General features: G+C 52.9%; 1 protein-coding gene across 1 annotated transcript; it reads right to left on the bottom strand.

The window, feature by feature from the left end:
* Nucleotides 1-667: 667 nt before the first annotated feature.
* LOC123134469 (aluminum-activated malate transporter 5) lies at nt 668-8,541 on the bottom strand. The gene is made up of 5 exons (XM_044553723.1): nt 8,120-8,541; nt 7,001-7,138; nt 3,205-3,477; nt 2,792-2,928; nt 668-2,718 (listed from the first exon to the last, which is right to left on the bottom strand). The coding sequence occupies exons 1-5, from the start codon at nt 8,466-8,468 to the stop codon at nt 1,450-1,452; spliced, it is 2,166 nt and encodes a 721-aa protein (XP_044409658.1). The 5' UTR covers nt 8,469-8,541; the 3' UTR covers nt 668-1,449.
* Between the last annotated feature and the right edge of the window lie 4,828 nt (nt 8,542-13,369).

Genomic DNA, 13,369 nt, shown 5'->3' with positions numbered 1-13,369 from the left:
GAGGAAGAAGGGAAGAACAAAAGAGAGGGAGAGGGGAAAGGGGGAAGAACAGAGTGCGGGTGGACGAAGGATTTATATAGGACGACCTTTAGTACCGATTCGTGCCACGAACCGATACTAAAGGTGCTGGAAGGGCCCCACTCTGACAACAACCTGCCACCACTCTCATTAGTACCGGTTCGTGGCACGAACCGGTGCTAAAGGTTTGCCACGAACCGGTAGTAAAGAGCTCCTCCCGGCTAGCCGTTGGAACCGGCAATAATGGACACATTAGTGCCGGTTCTGTTACAAACCGGGACTAATGTGTCTCACATTTGACCCTTTTTCTACTAGTGGTACATATACATGATTGGGTTTCATGTGCACATTACTTAACAAAAATGGCAGCGAAGCAGAAAATGTGCAGGTTTCTTGCCCTGTCTGATTTGTTACTTGTTACTAAATCAAACAAAGTTTCAGACATGGGATGTTGTATACTTGTTACTAATCAAACTACAATGCAGAGAAGCTATCTTGTAGTATACGGAGTACTTCCATTGCACCATGAGAGATAAGCTACAATTTCAGAAAGGCCAGTCAAGATGCTGCAGATATGCAATTTATTAAGATAAAAAAAAAGCAGTCAAGCAGAACATTTAGTGCATTTATACGGCTGATCTGGTGTACCAGTAAGAACAACTTCAGCCAAAGTAAAAATTCAGAAAATGTTGCAGTCTGAATATGAACAACAGGGGACTCACGACATAATCATCCGGAGAGGTTCCCGTCGAATCGCCCGGTGCAGTGCCAGCGGATCTCCTCCCTCCTCTGCAGCGACGCCGGAGCCCCTCGTCGCTCTCCTCCATGGAAGCGTAGCTCCTCCTCCGCGATGGCGCCGAGCTGCCTCGCTTCCAGGGGCACTTGCGCAGCTTTCCACTCTCTCCCTAGACTCTCCCCTGCGTGCCGGCTCGCCTTCCTCTCCTCCGCGACGGAGACGGTCGCCCTCAACCCTCTCGTCCGCGCCGCGGCCTCCCGCCAAATCCCTAGCTTCTGCCCGCCATAGCCCTCGTCCGTCCCTGTTAGCTGTGGCTTGGTTTCACTTGGGCCAATCTCACACGTTGGATCTACATTGGATGGCAGATGAGAGGGGGCCAGTTACAACGTGACTTGCAATAGGCAAGTCACTGGATCTCAGTCCTGTTTAGTGAGACCCTGCTACATGCAGTAGAGTCCGCTGTTTAAAAACTTTGGTTATTACAGAGTATTCCTCTCACCCTGTTTCACTTTACTGCATCAGAAAGCATTTCATATTCTCCGATTTTCACATTTGTATTTACATGTATAACTTGTACTATAACAGACCTTCTACATGCTTCCTTGGTACACCCAAGTCAGGGTAATTGAACAACATCGGGCTACCCATTAACCATCAATTAGTGTTTTATATAGTCTCTTCTCTTGCCATCCACATCATCTCTTCAGCCTGAAAAACTTGGTCATTCTGCCAAAAACACCAGTGTCCTCCCTGCTTAACACGGATGGCTCCTCCACGGGATCCTTGAAGGCGGCCTTGTCGCTGAGCTCCTCCACGGCGTTGACGAGGTTCCCGAGCCGCGCCACGAACTCGATGAGGAGCGACGCGAAGGTGCCCAGCGACAGCGCGCTCGCGCTCTCGTACGTCCTCGCCTCCGCGGCGTCGGGCGGCTGGCCCGGGTGGAACGGCGGCATCCGGTGGTGCCAGGACCCCTGGGGCTTGAGCGCCAGGCCATCCGCCAACGACATGGCCGCCCACGACGCCGCCGAGTCGAACCGAGCGAGCGACGTGTTCGACTCCGACTTGTGCATGTTGCCGAGGGCCGCGGCCCGGGCGAGGGCCGTGGTCGACTCCGACTTGTGCAGTGGAGGGATGCTGACGCTGGCGGTCCGGGCGAGGGTCGTGTTCGACTCCGACTTGTGCGGTGGAGGGATGCTGGCGCCGGCGGCCCGGGCGAGGGTCGTGTTCGACTCCGACTTGTGCAGCGGAGGGATGCTGGCAACGGAGTCCCGAGCGAGGGTTGTGGTCGACTCTGACTTGTGCAGTGGAGGGATGTTGACGCCCGGGGCCCGGGCTAGGGTCGTGGTCGACTCCGACTTGTGCAGTGGAGGGATGCTGGCAACGGCGGCCCGGGCGAGGGTCGTGTTCGACTCCGACTTGTGCAGTGGAGGGACGTTGACGCTGGCGGTCCGGACGAGGGACGTGTTCGACTCCGAATTGTGCATTGGAGGGATGTTGATGACGACGGCGTGCTCCGACGGCGGCGGTGGCGCCTCATTGTCCTTGGAGGCTCCGGATCTTGCCTCGTGCCGGCTGCAGGTGGTGGAGGAGGCGGCGGTGTCATCCCCCCAACGGTCCGTGTTGACGAGGAGGTAGGACCGCTGGTCGATCTTCTTCTGCAACTCCTCAGCGGCGTGGAGGACCTCGGAGAGGATGTTGGGCGAGCTCAGCCTGGTCATGGTCTTCACCCGGTGCCCGAGCTCGCGCAGCACCTTGGCCGCCTCATCGCCCACCCTGTGGAGCTCCGCGCTGAACACCTGCCTGTTCTCCGGCGCCGACTGGATCTCCGACAGTATGCACCCGTGAAGCGCCATGACGGCGAAGGAGCAGTGCCTTAGCGCGCCGCCAACCTTGGTGTAGCTCTGCCAGGGGTACTTCATCATCTTGTATGGCCCGTGCGGTGGCTCCCATATAGCAAACCCCAGCTGCCAACACACAACCATGTTAGAAACACGCGAGAAAAAAATCCTAGACCGAGGCTCGAGCAAGAAGACAGACCAGTGTTTCCTCTTGTGTCTGTGCCTCGACAGCCGCCCTGTACCCACTGTACAGAGGATCATCGGAAGCTTGGTACGTGAGAATCTTGGAAGGAACCCTTTGGTACTCCATGCATGTCAGATATCCATCGACACATCCTGCAACAACCAGCAACCAAAGCGGTTTTCCAGATCTTAGAAGCAACAGTTTTGCTAGAACTCATCTAGATGAGATTTAATTTGATCTCATTCACCTTTTATAGCCATTAAATGTGATGCTATAAGATGCGTGTGTGCTAACGTGGGTTGTATTCGTTCTTGTTTTACAGGTGAATGAGACCAAATTACGTCTCATCTAGATGAGTTCTAGGTACTCCCTAGAAGCAAACCAGGTGGTGCGGAAGCAGTTGGCCACCAAGTTGTCAATGCTCATACCTTCTAAGGATTCAGCGACTCTGGCGAAGTTCCTGGCTACCAGGTGGTGCAGGTCCTCTCCAGCCCAGATCGGGTATATGCCTATGTTCACCGCCAGGCTGACGGCGCCGCCGATGACGATGAGCAAGAACCTGCTCACGGCCGTGCCGCCGACGAACTCCCCCGTGTTGTACCCGGACACCGTCACGTAGCAGAAGGTGAGCAGGAAGACGCGGAGCCCGTACTCGTACAGCTTCATCTTGGGGTGCACCTTTATCAAAGTTGTAGCGAATCCTGGCAATCAAATAATCATTAGTTATGAGAGATACGTAGGAACTTCACTAGTGGTGTTCGTGGAGAGTGGAGTTGAACCAACCGGGGAGGGCGGGGTTAGCGAGCTAATCTCGCTGGTGCGCGCTAAGGAACTGGCTCAGGCGGCACTCGCAGCGGCGGCTGCTCAACACGCGGAGCGTATGGCTGTCGAGGAGGATCCCTCGACGTCGCTAAGTCTCCGGCCCGAAGGGGAGACAGCAACAGGGGTTGCTGCTCCTCCCTCGCCTCGCTGCGGCAAGGCGAGGCGCGTGGCCAAGGCGATCACCTCTAGGGGGATCCGCCTGCGAAACCGCGTCATCTAGATGCGGATGCTCATTTGAAACATCCGTGGCTTCGGCCACTCGGGGCGGCGCACCCAACTTCGCGACTACATCAGGAAAGAAGGGATAGATATAGTATGGCTCCAGGAAACCATTAAAACTGATTTTCGTCACCAAGACCTCGTAGCCATAGACCCTTTGGAGCGTTTCATTTGGCACGGCACCGGGGCCCGATGGGTGGCCGGTGGCGATGTTTAAACACTTTTGGCCACTGTTGCGCGAACCCATCTTCGCGCTGTGCAATGGCTTCATGCGCGGTTTTGTGGACATTGCTAGGTTAAACTTCGGAGTGCTCTTCCTAATTCCAAAAGTACCGGGAGCGGATAATATCCGCCAGTACAGACCAATAGCGCTCATTAATGTGCCCTTCAAAATTTGCGCCAAGGGTTGTGCCACGCGGCTTACTCCGATCGCACACCGCACAATCAGCCGTTCCTAATCTGCCTTTATCCGCGGTAGGAACATTTTGGAGGGACCATTAGCGTTGCAAGAGACACTCCACGAACTTAGGCGCATGCGCGAACCGGCGATTTTACTTAAATTAGACTTCGAAAAAGCTTACGACCACGTCAACTGGGATTTCCTCAGACAAATCCTATTGAGCCGAGGTTTCTCGCCGGTGTGGGTGCACAAAATCATGCAGTTGGTCTCGGGGGGCCAAACTGCGGTCTCGGTGAACGGAGAGGTAGGGCACTTCTTCCGGAACAAGCGCGGACTTCGCCAGGGTGATCCCATTTCACCGCTCTTGTTCAACTTCGTGGCAGATGCACTGGCGACCTTGCTCCGGAAAGCAACGGAAGCAGGCCACATCAAAGGGGTGTTGCGGCACCTCATCCCAGGGGGGATTTCGCACCTGCAATACGCTGACGACACGCTACTGCTGTTCCAACCGGACCTGCACAGCGTGGCCACGATCAAAGCCCTGTTGATTAGCTTTGAACTTATGTCGGGGCTCAAGATCAACTTCCACAAATGCGAAGTGATGCCCATGGGACTCGAGCCGTCCGACAGTAGGCGTATCGCAGACCAGCTCAATTGCAAACTCGGCAAACTCCCGTTTACTTACCTTGGGCTCCCGTTGGATGCCAAACGCATCACGATAGATGGCTGGGCGCCACTCTGGACCAAGGTGGGTACGCGGGTTTGTCCGTGGAGGGGGAAGTTCCTCTCTTCTGCAGCCCGGCTAGTGCTCACAAACGCGAGCCTGTCCTCGCTGCCGCAGTTCGCAATGGGGCTGTTCCTCTTGGCAGAAGGGGTACACGCCAAGATGGACACTCCAAGGTCCCGCTTCTTTTGGGAAGGTGCGGGACCCAAACGCAAGTACCATATGGTCAGATGGGACTTGGTGTGCAGACCCAAGGACCTAGGGGGGCTAGGGATCACAAACACACGGATCCTCAACATTGCACTCATGTGCAAATGGATCTGGAAGCTGTCGCAGGGGGCGACCGGTCTGTGGGTGGACATGCTGCGCAATAAATATTTCCCCAACGGGAACTTTTTCGAAGGCAGGATGCGGGGCTCTCCTTTCTGGAACGACCTCCAAGCGGTGCGCCCGGCCTTCGCCCTTGGCGCCAAGTTCGTCGTAGGGGACGGGCGCTCGGCCCGCTTCTGGCTTGACCTATGGCTGGGAGCGAACCCCCTTTGGGCCCAATTTCAGGACTTGTATGCCCTGGCGGTCAACCCGGAGATGACGGTAGCGACGGCCCTAGCCTCGAACCCACCCGCGATCCACTTTCGTCGAGAGCTAACGGGCCTTGAACAAGCACGCTTTGAGGAGCTGCTGGGCCTGACTCAATCGGCGACGCTGTCCACTTCCGCGGACACGGTCACTTGGGCTCTCACCACGTCCGGAAAGTTCACGGCCAAATCCCTCTACCGCAGGCTATGCCAAGTTCAGGGACCGGCTTTCCCAATGCCGACCGGTTTGTGGAACGCCCGTATTCCGCTTAAAGTCAAGGTGTTCTTCTGGCAACTTTTCCGCAATAGACTCCCCACATCGGCCAATGTTGCAAAGCGCAACGGCCCGTCTTCCGGCTTATGTGCCATTTGTAATACCATGGAAGATGCGAACCATGTGTTCTTCCGCTGCCCCCTAGCGCGCTTTGCCTGGAGCGCAGTCCGAGCTGCCACCAATACCAATTGGGACCCGCGATCGGCCGCTGACCTAGCGGCCATAGTTGCGTCGACGATGGGTGGCAGTAAACGTGTCCTTTGGAGTTGCCTCGGTGCCCTAGCCTGGGCAATGTGGCTTACAAGGAACAAAATTGCCATCGAGGGAATCTTCCCATCACACCCTGCTAATATTCTTTACAAATGCAACATTCTGATGCAGCAGTGGAGTCCGTTGGCGAAGCACAAGGATGCTGACAAGATGAAGCAAGCTCAAGATCGTCTTCGCCAAGTCTACGTTTTGGCCAGGGAGCCGCCAGCCGCTTCTACGACGTGAAGTGGTTTCTTTTGTCTTGCGAGCGAGCCTGCGTGCTCTATGCTCTTTGGTCTTTGGCCTGTAATAGACTCGCTTAGCTCACTTCTGGCCTCTGGCCTGTCTGCGACCTTGCTGTGCTTTCGCGCCAGCGTAACCTGAGCCTCCGCGCTCGTGACCTTGCTGTGCTTCGTGCCAGCGGAACCCGAGCCTCCGCGCTCGTGACGTTTGTCCTAGTCCTCGTCTGTAAACGCTGCCTAAGTTTGTGGGCTTTATTAAGTTAAAGCCGGACGCTCCTAGCGTCTCCGTTCTAAAAAAAAAACTTCACTAGTGGTAGGGGAAAATATCAGGTGGTACTACCACACACATGCTCCCAGTTTGAACATGTCAAATTTAGATGTCCCATGTGTCTACAACCCTTAAAAATTCAGAACCAAATTCGAAAAACACATGGAGAGATAAAAAAAGACAAATCCAGATGTGAATAGTGTGGTTTTGACACTATTCATCCTTTTGTCTGTCTTTATTGACACCATTCATGTTGGATTTTTTGTCATTTTGTTTTTCTTTGTGTATTTCATTTTGGATCTGAAATTTTTAGGAGGTGTAGACACATGTGTTGTGAACATTCGCAAAAAATAAACCAACGTTTTGAAACAAGTAAATTTGAAATTTCTAACTGGGAGTATAGGAGCATTTGAGTGGTGGTATCAGCTGATATTCACCTGGGAGTACTCACCAACGGCGAAGGTGGTGATGATGAGAAACACTATGTCCTGGTCGCCCATGTGCTTTGCTGATTCAGCAACTGCTAGAGCAAGCCCGCCTGCCGTCAGGGTCCCCAATCCCCTGTTAAGGCCTTTGCTCAAGGTTGCACCTGTGTGGGACAAAAAAATAAATCAACCACTGAATACGTGTACATTGCAACGATAAGCACCAGCTAAATGATCATAGCACATTTCTTTCTTGTTGTTTCATACTACACCTAAAAAAGAAGTTTCTTACTAGCACTGGATGGCAAGTACCAGGTGGGTACGCGACGGCGTGACGATGGTTTCAAACTTCACCATTACCTGTTTAACATTGCTGGCATTGGAAAATATAATGGGATTGGCTAGGGGTAAATCGACTGAAAATTTTATTTGGGTCAGTCGATCTGTTTCAGCCGTCCGGTGCAAAACAAGTGGTTCAGATTGCTTTTTCAACCTCAAGCTCCCACCTTCTTCTTCCCCAACGTCCCAACCATCGAACGTACCACCGGCCGGACCGCTAGCCACCACCGCCTGCGGTTGGCGGTGCTCCCGCGCCAGCCTTGCCGCCCCACCTTCCCCTAAACCTCCACCCACGACCATGCTACTGCCACCCCCAACCATCCTTGTAACCCCGGCGATGACCAGTTTTTTCGGGCGAACCTGCACCACCAACACCCTTAAGATAGATAATGGGTTAGCCTGCCACCCTAAGATAGATAGTAGGGTTGCCTACCACCCTAAGATAGACCCAGGGGCTTCTTCAGAGCCAACGGCTTCTACTTCCCTCCGAAATCAACGGACCCAAAATGCGTTTTCAGGGAACTGACGTGCAACTAAAGTGGAAATAATACCCAGGCTTCACCATTGTAGCGATCGCATTGCATTACCCTAGTACTATTTGCATGCTGGTGCATTGCTGATTTCTGTTGTGTAAAAGTAAAGCTTTCCTAGGTTACTCAGAAATTAATTTGCTCCAGGAGAAAATATTGATCAACAAATAGACGAGGAGGCGGTGCATTAGGGCATAGCAAGACAATCTAACGTGTTTAGCTCAAGGATAGATTCATCGCGATCGGAAAGAGGAAAATAAAAGAAGAGACGCTGACCGATGCTGAACTCGAAGACGACGACGACGGTGAGGATGGCCCAGACGGAGTGGCTGACAATGTCGCTGGGCTCGCGGAGGAAGACGAGCAGCGTGATGAGCGCGAGCGCCGTGGCCACCTTGGCCGCGTAAACGGGCTTCCTCGGGTCATTGCGCGAGAACGTCCACAGCTCCCAGCCCGCCGCGCGCACCGCCCCCACCGCCCGCCGCAGGGGCCCGTCGGCCCGCGCCTCGTGGCGGCCGGAGGCGTTGGGGCCGTCGCCCCAGTCGGACGACAGCAGCGGCTCCGCGAGCCCCCGCTGGTCCAGCGCCGCGCGCAGCGTTCGCTGCTCCGGCGGCAGCGTCGCCATTGTCGGCGAGGAGGCGGCGATCCGTCCGAGCCGTGAGGACCCCCCTTGCGACAGCGGCGCGCGCGTACGTAGGACGCCGCGGGAGCCCGGGCTCCGCCATGCTCGGAGCTATTTATTGCTCTTGTTGTACCGGGTTTCCTTCCTGACTTGTGTGGCTCGGAGTCCCGTCCTGGACTCCTGGTTGGGTTGGTTTTGCTCCCGCGTGCGCGCAACCGTATGGGTCTCGTCTCTCCGGCTGACTCGCTCGTCTCCCGTCCCGTCCCGTACCCGTACCGTATGCGTTGGCGCTTGGTGGCATGCACCTGCGCTGTCTCTACGCTCGCGTACATCGACGGCGAAGCAACAGGCAAGTGCTTCTCTCTACGTGACGCGACGCCCGGTGGTGGCCTCTCGCCACGCCGGGACAGGCTGGAGGCGTTGGCTGCTCAATTTGACGTAGTCTTCCTTATATCAGCTATAATGCTAATTTGGTATGACGACACAACCAAACTGCAATCGTGTCACGTCGGCACACGAGGACACTCAGTTTTGCTCTTTTCAAGGAATTGTTTATGTTCAACCTAACGTCAATCAAGTTGCACGTCAAGATGTATAACTTCTAAAATTTTTGGTGATGTTGCATCATGCAAGTGCCCAGCCGTCGCCGCTTCTCCAAAAACAGCCTAGGTCATCTGCCTCCCGCCGGCACCGCCACCGGTCCGCCTCATCTGCGCTGGCCCTAACGCCATGAAGACGTGGTGGATTCCGGTTCTTGCCGGCAGGAGGGCTTTGTTTTTAGATGTTTTTCTCAGTTTTGATAGAGTTTGTGTCAGTTCAGAAATACGAGATGGTGACGCTTCCTAAAAATGGAATAAGGTTCTCCCCATGCAGCCCTCGTCCCGGTGGTGCATCTAACATCATCGAAACGCGTGTGGAGGTGTGTCTTCGGTGGATCTATCGGGATTTGATCGGTGCTTGTCTTTGATAGATCTACTCGGATCCGGTCTATGTGTGTCTCCAGGTTGGCACCTTCTAATCTACGGGTCTTTTCATCGGTGGCGGCTACTGTTCTGGTGTGCTGATCCTATGGGGTCTTAGCACGACGACTCCCGACTGACTATTACAACAAGTTTTGCCTGGCTCCGGTGAGTGAGGGATGATGGCGGCAGCGTGCCTTCAGCTCCCTTCAGTGCTTGCAGTCGTCGCTAGGTGGTCTAAGGCCTTGTATAATGGAAGGTGCTTATGAGAGGTGCTTAGAGAAATAAACCAGGCTTTTTTCTTAAGCACCGTACTTATTTGTACAGGATAGACGCTTAATTAAGCATCTCTCCTGTAGAAATACACACCGGTGCTTCAGAAAAACCTGATTTATTTTTCTAATCATCTCTCTAAGCACCTCCCACTGTACAAGGCCTAAGGAACTGGATGTATTTTTTATTATTTCTGATGTTCGTCATACTGTCATGATTGAAAATGAATAGATTAGAAGTTTTGTTGCAAAGTAAAAATTTGTTGGTGATGTTCGCCAACTTCTTAGTCACGGTTTCTAAATTATACTGCTCCATGATACACAGTTTATACGTGCAAATATTAAAAAACAAATGCTTGAAGATGGTAAAAATAATAATTCTCTATCGGTTAACATGGAAATGCTATGCTCGGGGTCGTTGCAGCTGGGACAATATTTCTGTTAGTCGCGCGTACAATGCATATATTTTGCTTCACATCAATCCTCCTTCCTGAAGATATACAAAGATGCCCATCTCAACATAAACATGAACTAGAACGTCGTGTACTGGCTAGCTAATCTCACTCGAGCCGTCAGCTCTTACGTTCGAACCTAGATGGCGACTATGAGTACAGCCACACCATTTTTCTTTTTAGTTTGTCTTTCCCCACTTACAGGTGGGACCCGTGCATAAAAGAACATGGGCCCTGCCATGCTGGCAAGCCACCTAGGGAGAGTTAACAGTGAGTTGACGGCAATAGACGAAAATATATCAATATATACCTCAAAGGCTCAAACACAAGTTATAGGATCAATTTGTATCATTTTTTTTGACTGGGTATTTGTATCATTTTTCAAGTTTATGTATGAAATTGTACCCACCGTGCAAGTTTATGTACTAGAAGTGTAATTAACTCTCTCATATACGTATTTGCCTATAACATGACAAAATCTTAAGTACTTCTCTGCTTTAGCCACTCTAAATGAAATTTCTCTTATCTCATATACTTCTGAAATCATGCACTATAACATGAAAAGAAGGGAGAAAGGATTACCTTATCTAATGAGAAAAAGGGCAATGCCCAATGCCCGGTAAACATCATTATGTTTCAAGAATTACATACAAAATAAATTGGACTGTTTGACATACTGTTGGGGATATAACTCCTAGGTATAACCCACCCAAGAGGGGCCGGGTCATGCCACTGGCGACTTAAAGATGAAGAAGCCCGATAAGGTCCAAGAAGATATGAAGATGACGGCTCATAGAACAAGCCTATTGAAGGCCCAAGACACGGAGGCGATTCGAGGCCCAAAGATGTGAGCCGCCATATGTTAGGTTGTTCTATAAGGCAGGTTTAGTTAGAAACCGAGCCGGTTATGTTTGTATGGACCGGCCGGGACTCTGTAAGCCACCGGACATCAACCTGTATATAAAGGGGTGACCCAGCGGCGGGTTAGGGAGAGAAAAAAGAGACGATCGAGAACTAGGTCAAGCGTATTCACTCCCTTGTAATCAAAACTCAAGCAACACAACTGGAAGCAGGACGTAGGCTTTTACCTCATTGAGAGGGGCCGAACCTGGGTAAACTCTCTGTGTCCTTTGTCCCTTTCAAACCCTTTAAGCTAACCTAGTGCGATGGCTCCACACCTAAGTCCTTTCACTATGGCATCTGCCATGATAAAACCACGACAGTTGGCGCCCACCGTGGGGCCAACGCATGGTGGTTTCGAGTTCTTGAAGGGCAGCTTCTCAAGGGTCAAGGGATACGCCGTGGGGCGGATGGCCAAGAGTCACCGCGGCAAAATCTACATCGACGACACAGGCTGGGGTCCCGAGGCCGATTCAATCGAATACGGGTACCAGGTCCCCTTCGGTGGAATCCACGTCTTCATCGGCAAGATCGGCGAGCCGGAGCCTGAGCCGGATACCTGCATCAACATCATCGAGACAGCTCGGCGCGCGCAACCTGCCAAGGTTCAAACCGTCGTGAAGCGCGCTTTTGTTGGTTTTATTCACGAAATGGATCTCGAGGAAGGATCTATGTCTGGTGGAGAGACAGCCATCTACTCTGATGGTGAGTCGTCAACCGGTGACACCAATTCAATGTATCAACTACAAGACAACGGGCTTGGGGGCTATTCCGATGGCGATAGTATTCCAGACCCCTATGAACGCCGAAAAGAGTCACGATCTTCATGGCCGGTACATAACCAGTACTAAATTCGTCAACTGCTGCGGCTATGACTTCCGGCTCAATGACTGCTACGACGGCCGGAGCAAGCGCCTCTGTGCGCCAGCCGGCTCAGGTTTTGTCCGAGATCTTGGATGCCTTGGCAGCTCTATTAGCTGCAGAGGTAACCTCGACGACTCAAGCACATCATAAGACATACGTAGCAAAACAGCGAGACGAGATAGCTCAGGCCAAATATGAGCTTAATGCTGAGAATGCTAGGATGGCGACAGAGCGAGCCGCCCTGGACGCCGAGTCACAACGGATTCAAGCAGAAAATTTCCAGTTAAGCTTGGATCAGAATGCATCCAACACCATTCTATGAAGGAGGCACCAAAGTTGTCTGCCTTTGGAGTACGATGCGAGGAATCTTTTCAACACGCTTGAGGCCGGACCAAGCAATCCGCCTGAGGTAACCCGGGCTGTCAAGGCGCCCGTGACCGGGGCGACGACTCAACCATGTGTCGCAGACCCGCCTCATTTGAATTTAACCCCGCCTCAGCAGGTGCCGACACAGTCAGGTCATTATTCTAACCTCTAGATAACATGATTGCTCCAACGTCGCAGCTGGCGGCTCTCCCGGTGCTAGGCGAGTCTCCCGCAGCGGTTGAGGCACGGAAGGCCATGGAGCCGTGAGCGGATTCATTCAACCCCATGCCATAGCCAAAGTTATAGCCGTCGCATTGTGTCGCCAGCGGTTTCGAGCAGTGAGCGGCACCATAACCAGCCCCGCAGGCATGACCCACCACGTGCTGATAATAATGCTCATGTTTTGGTGGATCAGGCCAGGGCATGTTGGGAGGCTGAGCTAGCGGCTCAGTTAGCGGCTCATCAGCAACCTCAGCATAACCCATCGGTGTGCATAGAAGTTGGGATGACTTCTAGGACCGTGGGTGTGCCGTGTCTAGTGCCGGCTTTGCGTAATGAGCGTCTGCCCAAGGATTTTAAGGGCCCCCGCGAGGTGCCCAATTACACAGCGGATCAACCCCCGGAGGCTTGGATTGAGAGCTATGAGCTGGCCATGGAGATGTTGGACGCCAATGACGCTGTGCGTCATGGATCTAAATCTGACAGTAGAGTGGGGGGCAGGTATGGAGAGGCAAGGTCCTAGCTATGGAGAGGTTGTAAACACAAGAGATGTACGAGTTCAGGCCCTTCTCGGAGGAAGTAAAAGCCCTACGTCTCGGAGCCCGGAGGCGGTCGAGTGGATTATGTGTATATGGATTACAGGGTGCCGAACCCTTCTGCCTGTGGAGGGGGGTGGCTTATATAGAGTGCGCCAGGACCCCAGCCAACCCACGTAATGAAGGGTTTAAGGTACATTAAGTCCGAGGCATTACTGGTAACGCCCCACATAAAGTGTCTTTACTATCATAAAGTCTACTTAATTACAGACCGTTGCAGTGCAGAGTGCCTCTTGACCTTCTGGTGGTCGAGTGAGTCTTCGTGGTCGAGTCCTT

Source organism: Triticum aestivum, chromosome 6B, assembly GCF_018294505.1.
Source record: "Triticum aestivum cultivar Chinese Spring chromosome 6B, IWGSC CS RefSeq v2.1, whole genome shotgun sequence".
In the NCBI taxonomy this organism is placed as follows: domain Eukaryota; kingdom Viridiplantae; phylum Streptophyta; class Magnoliopsida; order Poales; family Poaceae; genus Triticum; species Triticum aestivum.
Note: the sequence above shows the minus strand (reverse complement) of the source record. Positions and strands in the feature narration are given on the sequence as shown.